The sequence below is a fragment of the Babylonia areolata genome, chromosome 19, assembly GCF_041734735.1.
Source record: "Babylonia areolata isolate BAREFJ2019XMU chromosome 19, ASM4173473v1, whole genome shotgun sequence".
Classification (NCBI taxonomy): domain Eukaryota; kingdom Metazoa; phylum Mollusca; class Gastropoda; order Neogastropoda; family Buccinidae; genus Babylonia; species Babylonia areolata.
This window is the reverse complement of record NC_134894.1, coordinates 6,537,347-6,557,973: the sequence shown is the minus strand read 5'-3', so window position 1 is coordinate 6,557,973 and position 20,627 is coordinate 6,537,347. Positions and strand designations below refer to the sequence as shown.

The window sequence follows — 20,627 nt, the reverse complement described above, 5'->3', positions numbered from 1 at the left end:
ACCCCAACCCCAACAGCTTCCTATGCGTTCCCCTAGACATATTAAGGTCTTTATCAATTTTCCATTTGAACTGCATTTCAGCCCTCAAGATCTGTATCAATTCCTCATTGTAACTGCATTTCCATAGACCCTCAAGATCTGTATCAATTTCTCATTTTAGCTGCATTTCTGTAGACGTTCAAGATCTGTATCAATTTCTCATTCCAATTGCATTTCTGTAGACGTTCAAGATCTGTATCAATTTATCATTTTAATTGCATTTCCATAGGCCCTTTATTCAAGATCTGTATCAGTTCCTCATTTTAATGAATTTTCCTAGACCCTCAAGATCTATATCAATTCCTCATTTTAATTACATTTCTAATCGACTTAGTGTGTGGGCGAACAACACAATTTTTTCTGTTTGTCTGCAGATGCTGGGGAGCTGCATGATACAGTGTCTGACAGAGGCCAGCAGGCATCACCACAAATCCATCTCCTTCCCTGTCCTGGGCACCGGCAACCTGGGTTACCCTGCCCAAGGGGTGGCCGAAACCATGTTTGGGGCCATTGACGAGTTCCAGCGGAATACGCCGTCTACTTCGTTGAGAAATGCCAACATCGTCATCTACCATGCAGACAAGAAGAACCTGGAGGTCAGAAATGAAGGGTGTTTTTTTTTGGGGGGGGGGGTTTTTGTTTGTTTTTTTTTTTTTTTTTTCCAGAACTCGGAACATTTATTTGTCAGAATACTCATCAAAAGGAATTATGGACACTAAAGCTAAACACAACAAACAGATAAAAGACAGTAAACTGTGAGTACATGCAGGCTCTTTCACAAGATATAGTTATGGATTGAGAACCTTAAAGCACTCAGACCTATCTATATATATCTGTCTATCTATATGACATGCATCTTGCCAGTTCTGCTTGAAAACGGTTTATTAATGGCAATGGAGAACTCGGATTTTTTTTTTTTTTTTTTGGGGGGGGGGGGGGGGGGGGGGGGGGTGTTTTGTTTTTTAAGAAAAGTGTTTGTGTGGTTCGTGCATCATCCAGGGTTGTCTCCCATCATGCTAGTTCAGTTGGAGACAAGCCTGGATGCACGGTACAATGCAATACAACACAACACAATACAACACAACACAACACAACACAATTCATCTTTACTCATCCAACTGGAAATTGATTGTGCATTCACAGGCTTGTTACTCACCCCAAACAATATCTCAGTAACAGGACATAACACAACACAATACAGTTCATCTTTATTCATCCAACTGGAAATTGATTGATTGTGCATCCACAGGCTCGTCACTCACCCCACACAGTGTCTCAGCCCACAGCCGAATCCATCATATTAAACATGACAACGGTTGAACCAAAAGATCAAAAACGAAAAACTGTCCATCTAAATACACAAAAACGAGTACAAACAGACATTGGTTTGATTTACCTCCCCCACCCCCCACCCCCCACGTCCCATTAAATACACATACACACACACACACAGTTATGAAAAAAATAAACAACCAACCATGTATTTAACAAAAAAAACTTCAGAATAAGATTTTTTTTTTAAATTTTATTATTAAGAATTGTTAAATCACAAGTTCAATACGAAAAACATTGCATTCTAGCATGCAGTAAAAGAGACCTATTTGTTCTACACTATCACATCCATTAAGATGAAGTATTCCAGAATAAGAAATCCTGCCACAAACTGATCAGTTTAAATGCAAACCATAAATGGGGTGGGGGTAAGGGGTTGGGATGAAGGGCAGGGGAGTGATGATGGTATGGCTTCGCAAACAGAGATTTATGAAGGCATCCATCGTCAGGTGCAGGCTGGCTGGTGACTGGTGTGTGTGTGTGTTTGTGTGGGTGTGTGTTGGAGAACTGGGGAAGGTAGGAATGTGTGTGTGTGTGTGTGTGTGGGTGTGTGTTGGAGAACTGGGGAAGGTAGGAATGTGTGTGTGTGTTTGTGTGGGTGTGTGCTGGAGAACTAGGGAAGGTAGGAATGTGTGTGTATGTTTGTGTCTTCACTGTCTTGAGAGAATGATAAAAATTGTGGGTTGTAAATATAAATCTCTTTTGACAAGATGCGTCCAACATAATTATCAATCCATAGGTTTGTCTTCAGGGGCTGATTTAAATGGAATAGTCCCTGAAGACATACCTATGGTCTGAAATGTCGGACACCAGTTATCAAAAGTGACTCTTATTTTTACAACCCAGAGTTTTCATAAACTTTTTTCCATCTGTAGTTTTTTATAGACTCGGCAGACATCTTTGATTTTATCACCCATACCTTTTGAGAGAAGGTTTCTTGCTCAGAAATCAGAATCAAGTTGTTGACTATGTTCCCGAACCGCAGGTGTTCAAGAAGGTGAAGAATCAGTTTGGAGGAGAAGTGACGGCGTCTCCACCTCCACCTTCATCCACCCCCAAAGGAAGCCGAGAGTCAAGGAGGTTCTCTGCACAGATTGATGCTCAGCCTGCGACACGTTAGTAGCACTTATCAACCCGCGCAGCTGATGTGCTTTATCATTTTTTGTTTTTTTCTGATTTTTTTTTTCTTTTTTTTCTGTTTTTTTTTTTCTTTTTTTCTGAAGTTTTTTCTTTTTTTTTTTAATCAGTTCAGGACAATCCATGCTGCAGCATGAAGAAAGGAAAAGACAAAGAGATTTAAATTTTAATGAAGTCAGCCATACTGACAATGACACAAATTAATGATTTTAGTGTGCACAAGCTGTATGGGTTGACAGTTGTCATCACCAAAGCAAGATTCAGAAATGTATAAAATCATGAGGTGTATGTGGTCTGTAACTACAGCCTACAAGACTTACTCTTAGTTTAACCTGAACAAAAAGGTGTGATATTGCAAGGGCTTTTCTGTTGGTGTGTGTCCTCGCCTACACTCTCTAGATGTCTGCCTCCCTGACCCAGCCATGTTTCACCTGCTCATAGTGCTCTCTCTGGTCTGTTTTTTTGGTTTTTGTTGTTTTGTTTTGGGGGTTTGGGGGTTTTCTTTTAATCATCTCATAACCATGTATTTATTTATCATCCAGCAAGGCATGAACTGTAAATATTCTTTGAACAAAGTCATTTTCAGTCTTTACATATCACCATGCACTGATTGAGATCACACTACTCAGATTTTTTAGTAAAAGTGTTCCATTAGGGTGCAGATATTTTCAGTTTATCAACTTAAATCCATACTGGCACAAAAAAGATACAGTCTTTAAGTAGTCAATTACATAGGCATGCACACACAACACAACACAACACAGTGTAGCATAGTTTCAGTTTCAGTTTCTCAAGGAAGGAGGTGTCACTGCGTTCGGACGGATCCATATCTGCTACACCACTTCTGCTGGAAGGAACGTGGCAGAATGGTTACGATGCTCAGCTGCTAGCACACAGAGTCCGTGAGGGTGTGGGTTCGAATCCTGCTCTTGCCCTTTCTCCCAGGTTTGACTGGGAGTGTCTGGTCTTTCGGATGAGACAATAAACCAAGGTCCCGTGTGCAGCACGCACTTGGCACATGTGCACTGAAAAAGAACCCATGGCAACGAGAGTGTTGTCCTCTGACAAAATTATGTGAAAAGAAACCCACTCTGAGAGGTACACAAATATATTCTAAGCATGCACTCGAGGCCTGACAAGCACGGTGGGTAATGCTGCTGTCAGGTATCTGCCTAGCAGATGTGGTGTAGCATATACGGATTTAGGGATTTGTCCGAACACAGTGACACCTCCATGAGAAACTGAAACTGAAGCATAGCACAGCACAGCACAGCATAGCACAGCACAACACAACACAGCACAGCACAGCACAAAACAACACAACACAGCACAGCACAGCACAGCACAGCACAGCACAGCACAGCACATAGCACAGCATAGCACAGCACAGCACAGCACAGCACATAGCACAGCATAGCACAGCACAGCACAGCACAGCACAGCACAGCACAGCACAAAACAAAACAAAACAGCACAGCACAGCACAGCACAAAACAGCACAGCACAACACAGCACAGCACAACACAACACAGCACAGCACAACACAGCACAGCACAACACAGCACACAGCACAGCACAACACAGCACAGCACAGCACAGCACAACACAACAGCACAGCACAGCACAGCACAGCACAAAACAACACAACACAGCACAGCACAACACAACACAGCACAGCACAACACAGCACAGCACAGCACACAGCACAACACAGCACAGCACAAAACAGCACAGCACAGCACAGCACAGCACAACACAACACAAACATGTAAATGGCTAAGTTCGCAGGTTGACGTGTTTCAGCGGTGCAAGCACCGGTCCAAGATGGCACCAGCGCTGTCTTTGAGATTGGGAGCCTGAAGCTGACCATCAAGCAGGGAAACATCACAGAGGAGGCAGCAGACGCCATTGTCAACAGCTCTAACTCTCAGCTGGACCTGAGCCGAGGTGAGTGTTTTTCTTGTTGGTTTTTCGTTTGTTTGTTATCAATGGAAATGATTGATGTTGTTGTTGTTAGTTGTTGTGTGTGTGTGTGTGTGTGTTTTCTTTATCAGTGACATGTTGGGTGTTTTGTTGTTGTTATTTGTTTTTTTTTTCAATATTTAACTCATTCCATTCCAGGTATGAGTTATCTCATACCACAGTTACTTCCCCTGTGAATCAGGTGCCAGAATTGTAGACCAGGCGCAAAAAAATCAGTGAAAACCAGACAGCACACATATGTACATACACGTCTGCACACATACACACATGCACACTAAAATTGTATCAAACCATGCATGTTGCTTACAGCCCGTCTGATTGCAGAGGGGCTATTGCAGGGCCGAATATCCCAATTGGACACACACATGCACAACATAAATATACAAATTTCTACTTGCTACGACACACTGAACATACACACACACACACTTGCAAACCTCTCCAGGTACACACACACACACACTTGCAAACCTCTCCAGGTACACACACACACACACACACACACACACACACACACACAAAAAAACAACAACAAAAAAACAAAAAAACAAAAACAAAAAAAACCCACACAAACTTTTCAGACAGCCTTATTCCATCTCTCTCTCTCTCTGCTTGTCTGTCTTTCTGTCCCTTCTGCCCCACTTTGCAAACTCCTCTCTCTCTCTCTCTCTCTCTCTCTCTCTCTCTCTCTCTCTCTCTCTCTCTCTCTCTCTCTCTATGTATGTCTCTGTCTGAGTGTCTCATACACTATCATGTCTCATTTCATTCAGGAATCACAGTCAAAATGATGCTGTATCAAAACCTTTGCTTTCATTATCATCATCTTTTTGTACAGGAAACGTTGCCAGTGCTTTGAAAGCCAAATGTGGAGAGGAACTAATCAGAGAATGTGCAACAAAAGGCAAGGGAGTTGTCTTTTTTGTTGTTGTTTATTTTTGTTTTTTGGCTCATAAGTGCATTTACACACAATATGTGTTCATGAAATAGCAGTGTCAGTTTCAGTTGTCTGTGTGTCCACTTGTGAGTGTGTGTGTGTGTGTGTACCTGGACAGGTTTGCAAATGTGTGTGTGTATATTAAGTATGGTAAACATTAACAAATTGATTTTCTTTTGATGAATACTGCGTCGTTGACACCAAAGTTGGCTTTAAAATGGGGGGTGGGGGGGGGCGAGGGGGGGGAATCAATTATTTTCACTTACTCAAATTATTATGACAATGCACTTCTGGGAAGGGTATGAAAATAATGAAAAAGTCAAAAATGTTTCCAGAATCAGGTTATTGTTATATTTTGTATTCACAAAACTTTGCACTTGTGTCTGACATTCTGACACACTGATTAATAGATATTTGTACACATTTTATCATTTTTTAGTTCATATAGGAAGTTCTGTTTGGTATATATGTTACATTGATGCATACATCTGCTAGAGGCTGCAATATTCTGCCAAATAATAGGTCATAAATCTGAATATACTATGGGATTTTTTCTTCATTTTTTTAATTTATTCATCTATCCGATTATATTTTAAGATATGAATCACAGAGTCACAGAGGCATTGGAAGGCTGTTGTGTTTTACAGTCAGTATGAAAGTCTTACATCTATTTGCCCAAGTGGTCATTCTGTCGGTAAACAACATTGCAGCTATTCTCTTGTATGAGTGTGCATGTGCATTTAATCAGTAATGCATGATGATATAATATTGAAAGGAGGTTAAACAGGCAGCTAAATTTTACACAGAGAAAGATTTGTGCATTGGCCTGTTCTCTTCCTGCATCTAAAATCAACAGATCTTCTTGACTTACATTCCTGAATAATGGTCAGTTAGTCTCGAGTTGCACTATGTATGCATGAATGAATCTTTTCAAGTGTACAGAGGTCAACTTCCACCATTATTTGGAGAGTTTTTGAATTCCGGCAGTGTGTAGCCTTTTCTCTTTGATGCCTTCTTTGATTTAACAGAGATGATGATGGACCTTCAGTGTGCACTGTTTGGAGTGTGAGAACACTTGTGAAAGAACTGGATTTGTCCAGAGTGACTGTCATGTATATTTAGCCCAAGAATGCGTTTGGCGATTTTGTCACTATTTGCCTGAGCTGAAAAGCCATACTAAATGCAGGGATAGTTGGAAACTTTGATTGATCTGTATTACGACTACAACATAACGAAATGTTGTTCAATATGGGCTGCTTAACCTTTAGACTGCTACGTAAGCCATTATCAAAGGTCGGATAATTCACTCCCATGCCACTGCCATGAAAGCGGTACCCAAACAGACGCTAAATGTCTCCATTTTGCGAAAGCTTTTTCCTTGTTTTGGAATTACTATATTGGTAGCTAAAATTAGCTTCGCCAATGTTCCCCTACTCATGATAATTTGGAAATGCCATACATCACCCAGGAATGTGGTTTTTCAAAAGATCTTAGTGGCTGACTGGAGCATGTCAACAACTCATTATATATGCAGGCAAGCAAAATAGTGATGACTTGTCCCAGCCAAAAACTAAACTCAGTGACACAGGTTTTAGCCACTGCTCAATGAGAATTAGAATGAATGCTTGAAGAAGACAAAGATAAACTGCAGTCTGACAGTTCTTTAGAAGAGGAAGGTGAGGGATACCAGCCTACTCTTCACCCAGAGAGCAGAACAGAGTTCGACCTTGCTAGCAGACAGTATTTAGTGGTTTGAGAATAGAACACATTGTATGTGACAGTCAGTCCTGCGAGAGGTAGTAGTAGGGGTGGGGGAGGTATCGGATCACAGTGTGCAGAGTGAATAAGGACACAAGAGGGAAGTGGAGGGTCAGTGGATCGGGCATGGTGGCGTGCCTATTTTCAGAACAGTGGGTTTGACAGTGGGCTAAGGATTTTGATCCAGACATTTCTTAGATGGAGATGATATATGTGTGTGTGTGTGTTGTATATTTGTTTGTGTATATTTGTATGTGCAGTATTTATTATTTGAAAAAATCTTGTGGGTCACACATTCATTTCATCACAACAAAGATTTTTTTTTTTCGTATTGTATATTCATTTTCCTTTCAGAAAATATATACTTATACCTGTTTTTAAGAGAGTAATCTGACCTATATTCGTGAAAATTCCCTGCAAATATGATTCAGTTATTTGCCAAATCCCAAGGCAGGCTAAGGGTTAAGATAAAATTGCTCTATTTCCAGCATACAACTTTCTGTTTGACAAATAGTCATTTCTGATGATGAGCAAAAATATGATGTGGACCATTATATAAGTGTTTATTATAACCACCCACCCTCCTCTCCCCTTTTTCCCCCTTCCACCATTAATTTTTATGGTTTTGTTGTTTTACAGCAGGAATCACATGTGAAGCATAAATGCTTTGCCTATTCTCTAATTTTTTTTTTTTATATAATTTTTTTTTTAATGTAATACGTTTGAGAGTGTTCAAGATTTGCCACTTATGACGCAGTGACCAATTTGTGTGTTTGTGTAGTCAGCGACATAAAACAAAGGGGCATCACCCACACCAAAGCCTACAAGATGAAGAGCCGTGTGATCCTGCACCTCAACTCTGAACGGTTTTCCAAAGACTGGGGCGAGGCCATCAAGCTGTGTCTGCAGGAAGCTGAGCAGCTGGGAGTCATGTCTTTGGCCATGCCAGCTCTTGGCACAGGTAGGCTTTATTAGATTCAGGTGTGTGTTTTTTTGCTTTTTTGTTTTTTGCTTGTTTGTTGTTTTGGGTTTTTTTGTTTGTTTTTTTAGGAAGGGGCGCGGGGGGTTAATTCATGGCTACTCTGTTCCATGAACATCATATCAGAAAGTTTATTTTTCTTGTTTGGTGGTGGACGGTAGAGGCAGAACGCATTGAGGTGGGAACGTGGCAGCGACAGTGAAAGCTGGGCCAGTTCAAAGGAGGCATGTTTGAAGGGGAAGGCGGTTGTGTACGTTGTGTGAGGGAGCAGCCTGTCTGACACAATGAAGGTGATTCCTCCCCCGCAAGTTGTTGTAACACGAGGGAAGGAGGTGGTAGTGTAGCCAGGGGGAGCGAGATCTCGACACTTAGCTTAATCACCAGTACTGCGAAGTCAAGTTTCTGTGATGCACAGGACGTCGAGGCTGATCGAAAGCAGATGTTCGTTGATCGCTGAGCGCTTGAGGCGAGGACAAACTGACTGGGCGTTGAACAGACCAAGGGAAATTTGAGCTGAATGGTGGGAGGGAAAGCAGGACAGAGGTACACGAATAAGGTTATTAAAGTTGATGCATTTAACAGTATGGTCAGTGGAAGTTACACGTCCAGTACCACACACAACAGCTATCTTCCTCTGCTTGCGACGTCCTGCGAACATGGGGGAGGTGGCAACCTATACCCACACCTCTGATGGCGTCGATGACAGAAGGGTCAAGTGCTGCAGGAGGCACGGACAGGAGCTGGTCCCGTGTGTAAGACACACGGGGAAAATTAGCATCAAGCGAGGGCCTGTGGTAGAGGTCAGCTTCAGGAACACGCGGAGTGGGCTGCGCGTGCGAAAGGGGGTGGTGAAGAAATGGCGTGCTCTGACAAGCAAGAATACTTGCCAGGTTACACAGAAAACATGTCCAAATAACTTAGTTCCGGTGGCAGAATCGCACAAAACAAGCACCAGCGTATACTCCACTCCATCATAAAGCACATACACAACTTTCACGTCAACGCACAATCACATTCCAACACAATTGACAAAAAAAAATGAGAGCTAGGACAATGTTGCCTGTCGGATGATAACAATACCGATAACTGATGATGATGGTAGTGGTGATGGTGGCATTGGTGGTTGTGGCTGGTTGGTAGTGTGCAGGGGGTGGTTGATGTGGGGATTGGTGGGGGCAGGGGTGGTGATAATAATGATAATGATAATAATAATTGTAATAATAATAATGAAAATAATAATAACTTTTTTTTATCTATTTATTATAATAATGGTGATGACGCTTTGTGTGTGTGTGTGTATGTGTGTGTATAGTGGGCCCTAAGCGTATCACATGAAACAATACATACGCAGTAATGCATAATGATTGGTGCTGATGACTCCTCAGGAGCCTACGGACTTTCGCCCTCCAGTTCTGCATCGGCACTGTTCCACACACTGGTGGATGTGCTGGCCAAGAGCCAGCTGCAGAGCCTGAAGGAGGTGAGGGTGGTACTGTTCGACCTCAAGATGATCCCCGACTTTGTCAGTGCTGTGGAGGAGCTCGGCAACAAACACGCCAAGAACAACAAAGGGTTGTTCCACTGGATCGCTTCAGGTGAGGCTTCTCTCAACTTTTTTGACTCACTTGTGTAAACAAAGTGAGTCTATGTTTTAACCCGGTGTTTGGTTGTCTGTGTGTGTGTGTGTGTGTGTGTGTGTCTGTGTGTCCATGGTAAACTTTAACATTGACATTTTCTCTGCAAATACTTTATCAGTTGACACCAAATTTGGCATAAAAATAGGAGAAATTCAGTTCTTTCCAGTCATCTTGTTTAAAACAATATTGCGCCTCTGGGATGGGCACAAAAAAAATTTTAAAAAGAAGCCTAATTATATGCAAACTGCATTTACTGTTATATTTATATTTTTTGTATTCTCTAAACTTGGCACTTTGACCTCTTATTCTGACACAACAACAAGAGGAGTCATTATTATCATTTTTTTGTTCAAATAGGAACTTCTTTTGCTAAGCATGGAATTTTTATTTATTTTGCAAACGTTTTGGTGCAGATAGTAAAGAAGGGAAATTACTCTGTAATTAATGCTAGGGGACTTAATTTATCACAAGTGAGTCTTGAAGGCCTTGCCTCTCTTGTTTTTTTTGTTTTTTTTTCCTAGTTCGAAAAACCATTATTGTTTCAGTAATGTGTTTTTGTGGGACACTGCCTGCAGCTATTTTGTTGAGATCAGATTTTTTTTTTTTTTCCTTCCCATCAAAGGTTGTATTTCTTATGTTGAAATATCATCATTACTAGACTTTCTGCACGTTCATACAAGTCACTGTAGAAGAAAACACCATTCACATATTAGTAAACAATCACAGAGTACTACAGCAACAATTCACTTCCAAGGGCATTTATGTTTCTTAACATATAAAGAAGAAAAACAAGCAAATAAACACATAAACAAAAAGCAAATACATGAGAAAAAAAAGACAAAAAAGACAGCCATACAAACAGTGAATGTTCCTCAAAGATTATGGACCTCTTCTGCTTCTCTCAATCTTGGTTCGCTTCAGGTAATGCTTCTCTCAACCTTGGTCCACTTCAGGTAAGGCTTCTCTCAACCTTGGTTCACTTCAGGTACGGCTTCTCTCAACCTTTGTTCACTTCAGGTAAGGCTTCTCTCAACCTTAGTTCGCTTCAGGTAAGGCTTCTCTCAACCTTGGTTCACTTCAGGTAAGGCTTCTATCAACCTTGGTCCACTTCAGGTAAGGCTTCTGTCAACCTTGATCCACTTCAGGTGAGGCTTCTCTCAGCGTTGTTTCACTTCAGGTAAGGCTTCTCTCAACCTTGTTTCACTTCGGGTAAGGCTTCTCTCAACCTTGTTTCACCAGGTGAGGCTTCCTTTTTTTTAATTGCTCTTGATGTTGATTGTACTGTTTTCATTAATTGATCTGTCACCTTTTTGTCAGTAAACATGTCAATAATTTCTGGTTTAGAGATGAAAAATATTTTTAAAAAGGAAGTAATTTCATATCAAGTGGTTTGTTTAAAATACATTCAGAAAAAAAAAAAAATATATATATATATATAAAGTTTCTGCATGTCATCATTTTTCCACAAATAAACTTTTTTGTTTTGTTATTTTCTACTTACAGCCATGACCGGAACCACTGCACCTTCAGTGAAGCAGAGATATGTTGCCACTGAACTGAAAGAAGTCACTCTCTACATCTATGCTGGCAGCAGGAACGACATCCAACGGATTCTCAGGGCCTTTGATGATCTTGTCAAGGAAAAGTTTGTCAAGAAAGAAGTCCGTGATGATATTTTGCTGACCCTGCGCCCTGAAGAGGTAACGTATGCCCTTCCTAGATCTTTTGTTGATCAGACCGGGAGAGCAGCCCAAATTTCACACAGAGAAATCTGTTGTGATAAAAAAGAAATACAAATACAAATACAAAAGTTTAGTCATTCAAATGATATGATAAATGGAGAAGTCATGTTTGCAGCATGAACTTAACCAGTTGAGTGCCTATATAAGACATCAGCTGATGTCCATAAAAAAAAGTTGCCATTGTGCGTATAAGACCTCCACTGACGTCCTGCATGTACTTTGATTTTTCCTTCATCAGAGTTTGGTACAATAAGTACCAATAGACTTGGAATAGTTAGTATAATGTGTCTGGATTATAGATATTCGTCAGGTGCAAGACCCCTTTTTTCTCAATAATGATTTGCTAACTAGACCACTTGGAGTGCACATGTAAAGAGGGTTTGCCTTGCATGCCAAAAAAAGCATCGGGTACTAGGTCAAGTTAAGATAATGGTCTCAGTCAGTGGATTTGCACAGTTTTGAAAGCTGTGTTGATGATTATGTATGAGTGTAATGATGAGAGATGGATCTGTCTTGTCTTATGATTGGTTTGAACTTGAAGGTGATGACAACGACAGTGACGAAACTGACATCAACATCCTACTCTTTCTTCAGTCCATCTATCCAATCAGACATAATTCCGTAGCATGTGACCTTGACTGACAGTAAAGGCGCAGCACTTTCATGCAATTTGAGAAAAGGGGGAGGAGAGATAGAGGAGTGGTGCAAGACAATAGGTTGAAGGCCAGACAGAAGGCATGGTAAGTGGGCGTGGCTCAGCTGTCGTTTTACTGTCTTTTCAAAGCGATCAGCTGCTGTGAATGGCAACAGCCAATCATCCACAATTTTCTTGAAACCTAGGGTTGACAGACGATAGACAGAAATCACTTTCTTTTTTTCTTTTTTCTTTTTTTTTTAATACTTTTTCTTGCTTTCTATCACTGATCAGTAAACCAATTTATTCGTAGTGGAGACAAACCGGATGCACAGGAAACACTTTGTCGGATCAGTTTATTTTCATTTCCAAGTGTACATCAGACGATAAGCATGCTATTTACAGCTATGTTTTGTTTGTTTTCTTCCTGGGTGCGATTCTGGGAAGTGGAAATAGACTGTTTAAATGCATAAAAAAAATTTGTCTTCACTTTGAAATGCCTGATTCAAAATAATTCATTACCAGCCCGGATTTAGAATCCACATTCATTTTGCTTCACAAAAAAATTTACTTTTGCTCTGTGCCCCCTATAATTTTTGTGCTAGAGATTTTTTAATCGTAAGAATTGTTTACCCCTGAATCCTCAAAATTCCCAGGCAAGAGAATGGCACATTTTTCTTTTTTTTATACAAAATTCTCTGGCACTGAACTGCATGAAATAACCCACAGCAAGAAAAGGGTTTTCCCTGGCATTAATTATGTGGAATAATTCACTTTGATAGCAAAATCATTGATCAAATGAGTAAACATAATTCTTTGAGGAATATGATCACATAGGAGCTCTGTATTAAAGTATTATGTTCATGTAAAGCCTCGTCACTGATGGTCAGGCATTGAGTTGTGTGGCATGGAGCATGATTTACAGTTGTGATGGGGTGTTACGGTGGTGTTTGTGAAGATGAAGACAGGTAGAAGGTGTTTGCAGAAGAGAGCTGCAGCCAGGCAAGGTAGACTCAGGGAGAAGGTGCGCCGGTTTTCTTTTTTTTATTCTCTCATTCTTCCAGACCAGGAGAGTTCTGCTCTTGTCTGGCACTCGCTCACTCCTTTATATTCAGTTCCACTGAACCGCAAAGCCAGCACCGTGAAGCGACTCACGAAACCGGCCCTCCATGAGCCTTAAAGGACCAAACTTATGTGTGTTTGACCAAATTTAGCGGCGTCTGACTTTCGGCTTGGGGAACTAACATAGACATATTATATATCACACAAAACTGCAAGAGATGAGCATTTTCTTAAGCTAAACTATTTTCTACAAAAATAATGTGGTTAAAAAATGTAAACAAAAAGTCACTGAATGAACCAGCTTTTAACGAGTTAATGTATTATTTCTGTACATTACAACAGTCAGTACAACACAATATGTAATATAATTGCAACAGTTAGATAACTAAAAATCCCAAATTTCAAACAATATAAAAATTATCTATAAAATATGCTTCTAAAGATTTTTTATGTCAAAATTAAAGAGAAAACTCAACGGACAGCTCCCGTGTCGGCACTGCTTGGCGGTGCTTTTGGCACTAGTGATCGACAATGAAATACTTCGTTTAAACCAACTATAACCCAATTTTACATGTATGATATGAATCAGATTGATAAGAGAAATGCAAACGTCTGCAAAACAAGCTATATAAATGTCGAGGTATTGTAAAAACATATTTTGCTCAAATTGGCACTGACGAATTCCAATGGCTTGAAGAAGGGATAGTTTTGTGGGGCCGAAATGCTATCTGACATTTCATACCATCGCATGCCTGTAACGTAGGTGTACATGGAAAGCAATACACGAGAAGAAAGCTTAATCATTTACATTTTAATGCACAATCTAAATTCCACAGCAACTATATTGATTTATGGGAAACAAAGGTATTTTGTATGTTTTAACTAAGTGGATTTCAAAGATTCATTCACATAAAATATTGATTTAAAAGAGTTATAGGCTTTCTGGCCTAATGATATCATTACAACTAAGAAGTATGATCTTTTTGAAGTCCAATAACATAAAAAAAAAAAAATTTCATCTATTAGGAAGTGTTTATAATTTAACAAAATGATGAAAAATCATACGGTTCCCTGTAAAGAATGATAACCTGTGACCGATTTACCGTCTTCCTCAGTAACCTTCGGTGAGTCACAAAAGTCGTCTGCTAAACTGGCCCAATGAAGATTGTAGCCAACCCGGCTACACAGTAAACTGTATCAGTTCTAGAATTCTCTCTGTGATGTTTACAGTCCTTAAAGTTCCTCTGATCAATATCAGCTACATTTAATACATGAAATCTACAATGCCTTTGGTTTAGGAAAACTGGGTTTTACTGCAGTACTGGTCATTGCAATACTGGATTGTTGAGGGTGATTTGTTTTTTTGCTTTGCTTTTTGCACACAGATTGAGCAGATTGAACAGCTGGTCAACAAGCACAAAGTGGAGATTACTGTGCAAATAGCCAGAGGGAGAGTGGTTGTTGATGGGCTCCAGACCAATGTGTTTGAGGCCATGCAAGATATCTCCAACATTCTGCGGCTTGTTGAGCGTGGTCGGCAAGAGCTCCAGTCAGCCTCCATGTTGGCCAACATGGTGCAGTGGTCTTACCTTGAGGTAAGTCAGGAACAATACCAAACAAAGCCAACATGGTGCAGTGGTCTTACCTTGAGGTAAGTCAGGAACAATACCAAACAAAGCCAACATGGTGCAGTGGTCTTACCTTGAGGTAAGCCAGGAACAATACCAAACAAAGCCAACATGGTGCAGTGGTCTTACCTTGAGGTAAGCCAGGAACAATACCAAAGCCAACATGGTGCAGTGGTCTTACCTTGAGGTAAGCCAGGAACAATACCAAACAAAGCCAACATGGTGCAGTGGTCTTACCTTGAGGTAAGCCAGGAACAATACCAAACAAAGCCAACACGGTGCAGTGGTCTTACCTTGAGGTAAGCCAAACAGTACCAAACAAAGCCAACATGGTGCAGTGGTCTTACCTTGAGGTAAGTCAGGAACAATACCAAACAAAGCCAACACGGTGCAGTGGTCTTACCTTGAGGTAAGCCAGGAACAATACCAAACAAAGCCAACATGGTGCAGTGGTCTTACCTTGAGGTAAGTCAGGAACAATACCAAACAAAGCCAACATGGTGCAGTGGTCTTACCTTGAGGTAAGCCAGGAACAATACCAAACAAAGCCAACATGGTGCAGTGGTCTTACCTTGAGGTAAGTCAGGAACAATACCAAACAAAGCCAACATGGTGCAGTGGTCTTACCTTGAGGTAAGTCAGGAATAATACCAATGCCAACAAAAAGGGAAAAAAAAGGAAGGAAGGAATTATGTTTACTAATCTGTCACACATGTACTGATGATTGTAGACATCTAGTTAAAGCATTCGTTTTCACATTTTTAATGTTATTTGAAAATGAATAAATGTTATACTTAATAACCTGTCATACATCATATACTGGTGATTGTAGATATCCAGTTAAAGTTGTTTTTTTTTTTTTTTTTTGTTTTTTTTTTACTTTTTTTTTTCTTTTGTTTTGTCTTGTCTGCTTTGCTAACCCATCATCAGTACCATGTCAGTGGTATTTCTCCTGCGCCTCTCATTTGAGAGCAGAAAAAAACATTTTCCAACATTAATTATGGAGTGGAGTGGAGTGGAGTGGTGGCCTAGAGGTAACGCTTCCGCCTAGGAAGCGAGAGAATATGAGCACGCTGGTTCAAATCATGGCTCAGTCGCCAATATTTTCACCCCCTCCACTAGACCTTGAGTGGTGGTCTGGATGCTAGTCATTTGGATGAGACGATAAACCGAGGTCCCATGTGCAGCATGCACTTAGCGCGCGTAAAAGAACCCACGGCAACAAAAGGGTTGTTCCTGGCCATTTCTATAGAAAAATCCACTTCAATAGGAAAAACAAATAAAACTGCACACAGGAAAAAATACAAAAAAATGGGTAGCGCTGTAGTATAGGGAAATCTGTTGTGATAAAAAGAAATAAAAATACATATACAAAATACATATTCTCAAAATGGTCTGCAGCCAAATTAGATATTTCTTTTCCCAACAGATCTGTCTTTCCTGTGTTTTTTTGTGGTTTTTTTAAATTAGTCTTGTTGTTATTATTGACCCCTTTGTGGTCAGCTTAGCTAGAAGCGACATGATTTAACTCACTAAGCATTGTCTGACATAAAAAAAATTGTCTCATTGAAAAGGTTTTCACGTTCCTACATTTGGATAAATAATAATGATAATAATGGATACTTATATAGCACACTATCCAGAAATCTGCTCTAGTGCTTTTTAAAAACGCTTTTGTTAACATAAAAAATTACATCTGTGTTACATACACACACCAAAATGTGACTACACACACACACACACACACACACACACTGCATACATACATTTTAACATACATGTGTATTTAACAGCTACCCTAACACATACGCACAAACAGGCAGGCACAAACTTACATAAACGCACGCACACACAATACACATTCATATACATGCATGTAGCTAATTTGGGATGTGTCCACACATGGACGGGCGCAATAGCCGAGTGGTTAAAGCGTTGGACTGTCAGTCTGAGGGTCCCGGGTTCGAATCATGGTGACGGCGCCTGGTGGGTAAAGGGTGGAGATTTTTACGTTCTCCCAGGTCAACATATGTGCAGACCTGCTAGTGCCTGAATCCCCTTCGTGTGTATATGCAAGCAGAACATCAAATATGCACGTTAAAAATCCTGTAATCCATGTCAGCGTTCGGTGGGTTATGGAAACAAGAACACACCCAGCATGCACACCCCCGAAAACAGAGTATGGCTGCCTACATGGCAGGGTAAAAACTGTCATACATGTAAAAGCCTACTCGTGTGCATACGAGTGAACGCAGAATAAGAAGAAGAAGTCCACACATGATTTGGAGGAAAGCCCCAATATTTTCTGTGCTTTTATTCTGCAGCAGTATGGCATGGAAGCCTGCCGAGGCTGTGAACCCCCCTGGACTGAATAGGTTAAGATGATGATGATGATTTATTTGTGGTTGCATCTGCATTGCCTGTCCAGGTTACAACAAAAGGAGTCAAGGCAGTGGAGTACGAGCAAAAGGAAAACCACATCATCGAAATTGCATACCAGAACAGGAAAAAGAATGCGGAAATTACCGACATCGACAAAAATGTCTTTGTCATCGACTTTGATTCCATGATGGAGTACCCCAAAGACAACCCAAGTGACACAGTGGGTGTCCTGCGGCAGGACAAAATTAAAGGTACTCAGAGAAATCAACCCTCTCTCTATCTCTGTGTCTCTCTTTTACCAAAATGAAATATTTACCCATTATTATCGGTATCAAAATTCATGTGTCCAAGATTTAATTTGTCCAATATGTCAACAAACTAAAGAAAACAAAGTTCACTTTGTGCTGTGTTGCCCAGTATTATGAGATCTTCAGTTGATTCCTGTTAAATTCTGTTAGTACCCTTGCCTGATTAGACTTATCATGTTAATGTCATCAACAAATGAAAAGACTGTCAAGGAGTTCACTCTTTATCTGTATAAAGCACTCAAAAGGAGAAGTGTATATGTTACATCATGAAGACTTTTGAACGTATGACTTCAGCATTTTACTGTATATCCCCCTTCAAGGGGGCTGTGGCCTATATGAATAAACCATCTCAATCTCAATCTCATTCTCTTACCTGAATAATGACAAACCAAAATAACAACTTAATGAACATTTTCACATATTTTTTGTTTGTTTTGAAAAAAGCCTTTTAACGCACTACAGACGGATAGTTTTCTCCCTTGCTTTTCCCTACAGACGACCCATTTGTTAGGAAAAAAAGTCACAAAAAATACAAAACATAAAGTAACTGAATGAAACTCACTGTACTTGACCCACTGATCCCTCTCCTCGTGTCATATGAATGCCCGGCCCCCTTCCTCTTCACTGCTCTCAGAAGCTGAGTCACTGTCAGTACCTTCTTGCTGGTAGCTTTCTTCACTGCAGATACTTTATTCAACGCCTTCATCATCCTCGACGATGTCGGCATCTTCAGTTTGAAGCATTATTTCAATCACTTCAGCAGCGGTAAAAGCTGCTGTCGTGATCTAGTTTGCTCTAAAAATTTCCATTTGTATCGCCTGCGACGCCATTTTCAATACGTATGCAGATTAGCTTGTTGTGTGGGGTCATGAACTTGCTGGCTCGCTGTGGAGTGTGTTGTTACGGAATCTCATGAAGAAACTTTCCATTTGACCATTGACATGTTCGCAATGCCCCATGAGGAAAACATGGAAAATTTTTAATTGTCGAAACAGCTATAGCGTTCCGTTGTCCTGAATGCTACCTTATGTCAGGAACGCTATAGCGTTTCATCATCTGGAGTGAGTTAAGAAGCGTGCTAATGCACTTGAAGAAACAGATTATTATTTTTGTTGAGTGCTTTGATTTATATGTGACGATATTGACCGTACATCATTACTTGTTACTCATGCCGCACCAGCCTCATTCCACAAAAGTCCTACAAGTTGGGTTGACCCAAACCAAAATTTGACAGAAAGAATTGACGGGCGCAATAGCGGAGTGGTTAAAGCATTGGACTGTCAATCTGAGGGTCCCGGGTTCGAATCACGGTGACGGCGCCTGGTGGGTAAAGGGTGGAGATTTTTACGATCTCCCAGGTCAACATATGTGCAGACCTGCTAGTGCCTGAACCCCCTTCGTGTGTATATGCAAGCAGAAGATCAAATACACACGTTAAAGATCCTGTAATCCATGTCAGCATTCGGTGGGTTATGGAAGCAAGAACATACTCAGCATGCACACCCCTGAAAACGGAGTATGGCTGCCTACATGGCGGGGTAAAAACGGTCATACACGTAAAAGCCCACTCGTGTACATACGGGTGAACGCAGAAGAAGAAGAAGAAGAAGACAGAAAGAATTGAGTATTTTTTCACTTCAAGATATCTGTACAATTCCTGAGTGTACAGTGGTGGTTTTACAGAACTTGCCAGTGGGTCTCTGCCTCCACACTGGGAATCCCATGGTGCTGATGAGCATGTCAAGTTGGTGGCCTTGAAGGCTGCAGACAGTGAGTACAAAACTGTGGAGGCCAATTTGAGGAAAACGCTTCGTGATCGAACTGTGACAGTTTCAACGGTGAGTCAGTGTTGTGTTTGTGTGCGTGTTCTTCAGTTTGACATCTGCTCACATAGTGTGATAGTGTCTGCTCACATGGTGTGATTGTGTGTGTCTGTGTATCTGTGGTAATATGTGCATGTGTAGTGTGTGTGTATAGTGTGTTTGTTTATTTGTGTCTCTAGTGTGTGTGTGTGTGTGTGTGTTACTTAATATCCTCCATTCCCCAAATGGTGACAAAGAATTTAGTATTCTTGATTCTTGTGAGAAACTGTTAATCAACGAAGAGTCAGTACTGATACATATGGTACTTGAATTTGAGAATAGTATATATCTCAGTGCATCAGAACACTATTGTCTGCCCTATTCAGTGTGATTATTGATTAACCCTTTGATGCCAGGAAAATAAGACTTAAGTGAAATCTATTTGCCAGGGTTTTTTTCACGTAAAAACAGGTATATATTTTCAAAACATTTGCACTAAAATATCATATTTTCTGGACAAATGGATAATACCTGCACACACAAATTACACTAGAACAACCACAATATATATATATATATATATATATATATATATATATATATTTTTTTTTTTTTTTTTTTTTTTTTTTTTAAAGAGACAGATACACAATTCTTTGTGCCTTCTCCAAGTGGTAAAATGGATGTGGGGCCACACCCCCACGGTTTCCACCCCTTTCCCCTTTACCCCTCTCACATGGTCACTTCATCCAGTTCTCACCAGACCGTGTTGGCTGAGTGCCAAGAAAATCACTCACACTGTGTCCTGCTAATAAGTCGGTCACTTTATGTCGTCTGCTACAGCTGTACAGTCAGCATCACTCACTGCTAGTTGTATCTTGGCCAGTCTCTTCATTGCTCCTTTATTTTCTGTCAAATCATCCAACCAAACTTCATTACTGTCTTCTCCTTCGAATTCACAGTTCAAATCTTACTGATCATCAGCTAAAGAAAGCAGTCTTGGTTGATTTAGCCTAGCAACACAATCTTGAGCACCGAGCCCAACATTTTGTTTAGTGAGCGAGGAGAGGAGGCAGACAAACACTGTGGCAGTAACCCAACCAAAATGTTCAAATAAAGGACTGCCTTATGACGTAGATGGGGTTTCTAGCTATGAATAGAATCAAGAAAGATTCCCCAAGCTAAAGTTACCAGTATTTTTGTTAACGAACTGAATGCAAACCAGGGAAAAGTCAGAATATTTCGATGACGAGTTGTCTTGTCATTGTGGCTG

The 20,627-nt window shown here is 40.5% G+C and overlaps 1 protein-coding gene across 1 annotated transcript in view; it reads left to right on the top strand.

Annotated features, from left to right (window-relative positions):
• The window catches only part of LOC143293417 (protein mono-ADP-ribosyltransferase PARP14-like), a 58,040-nt gene that overhangs the window by 29,476 nt on the left and 7,937 nt on the right, over nucleotides 1–20,627 (top strand). Inside the window, exons 16-25 of the mRNA XM_076604262.1 lie at nucleotides 414–635; nucleotides 2,357–2,486; nucleotides 4,312–4,455; nucleotides 5,327–5,392; nucleotides 7,965–8,144; nucleotides 9,548–9,757; nucleotides 11,303–11,499; nucleotides 14,623–14,832; nucleotides 17,294–17,498; nucleotides 19,239–19,393. Of these exons, the coding sequence (XP_076460377.1) occupies nucleotides 414–635; nucleotides 2,357–2,486; nucleotides 4,312–4,455; nucleotides 5,327–5,392; nucleotides 7,965–8,144; nucleotides 9,548–9,757; nucleotides 11,303–11,499; nucleotides 14,623–14,832; nucleotides 17,294–17,498; nucleotides 19,239–19,393 (1,719 nt within the window). The remainder of the gene's footprint in view (nucleotides 1–413; nucleotides 636–2,356; nucleotides 2,487–4,311; nucleotides 4,456–5,326; nucleotides 5,393–7,964; nucleotides 8,145–9,547; nucleotides 9,758–11,302; nucleotides 11,500–14,622; nucleotides 14,833–17,293; nucleotides 17,499–19,238; nucleotides 19,394–20,627) is intronic.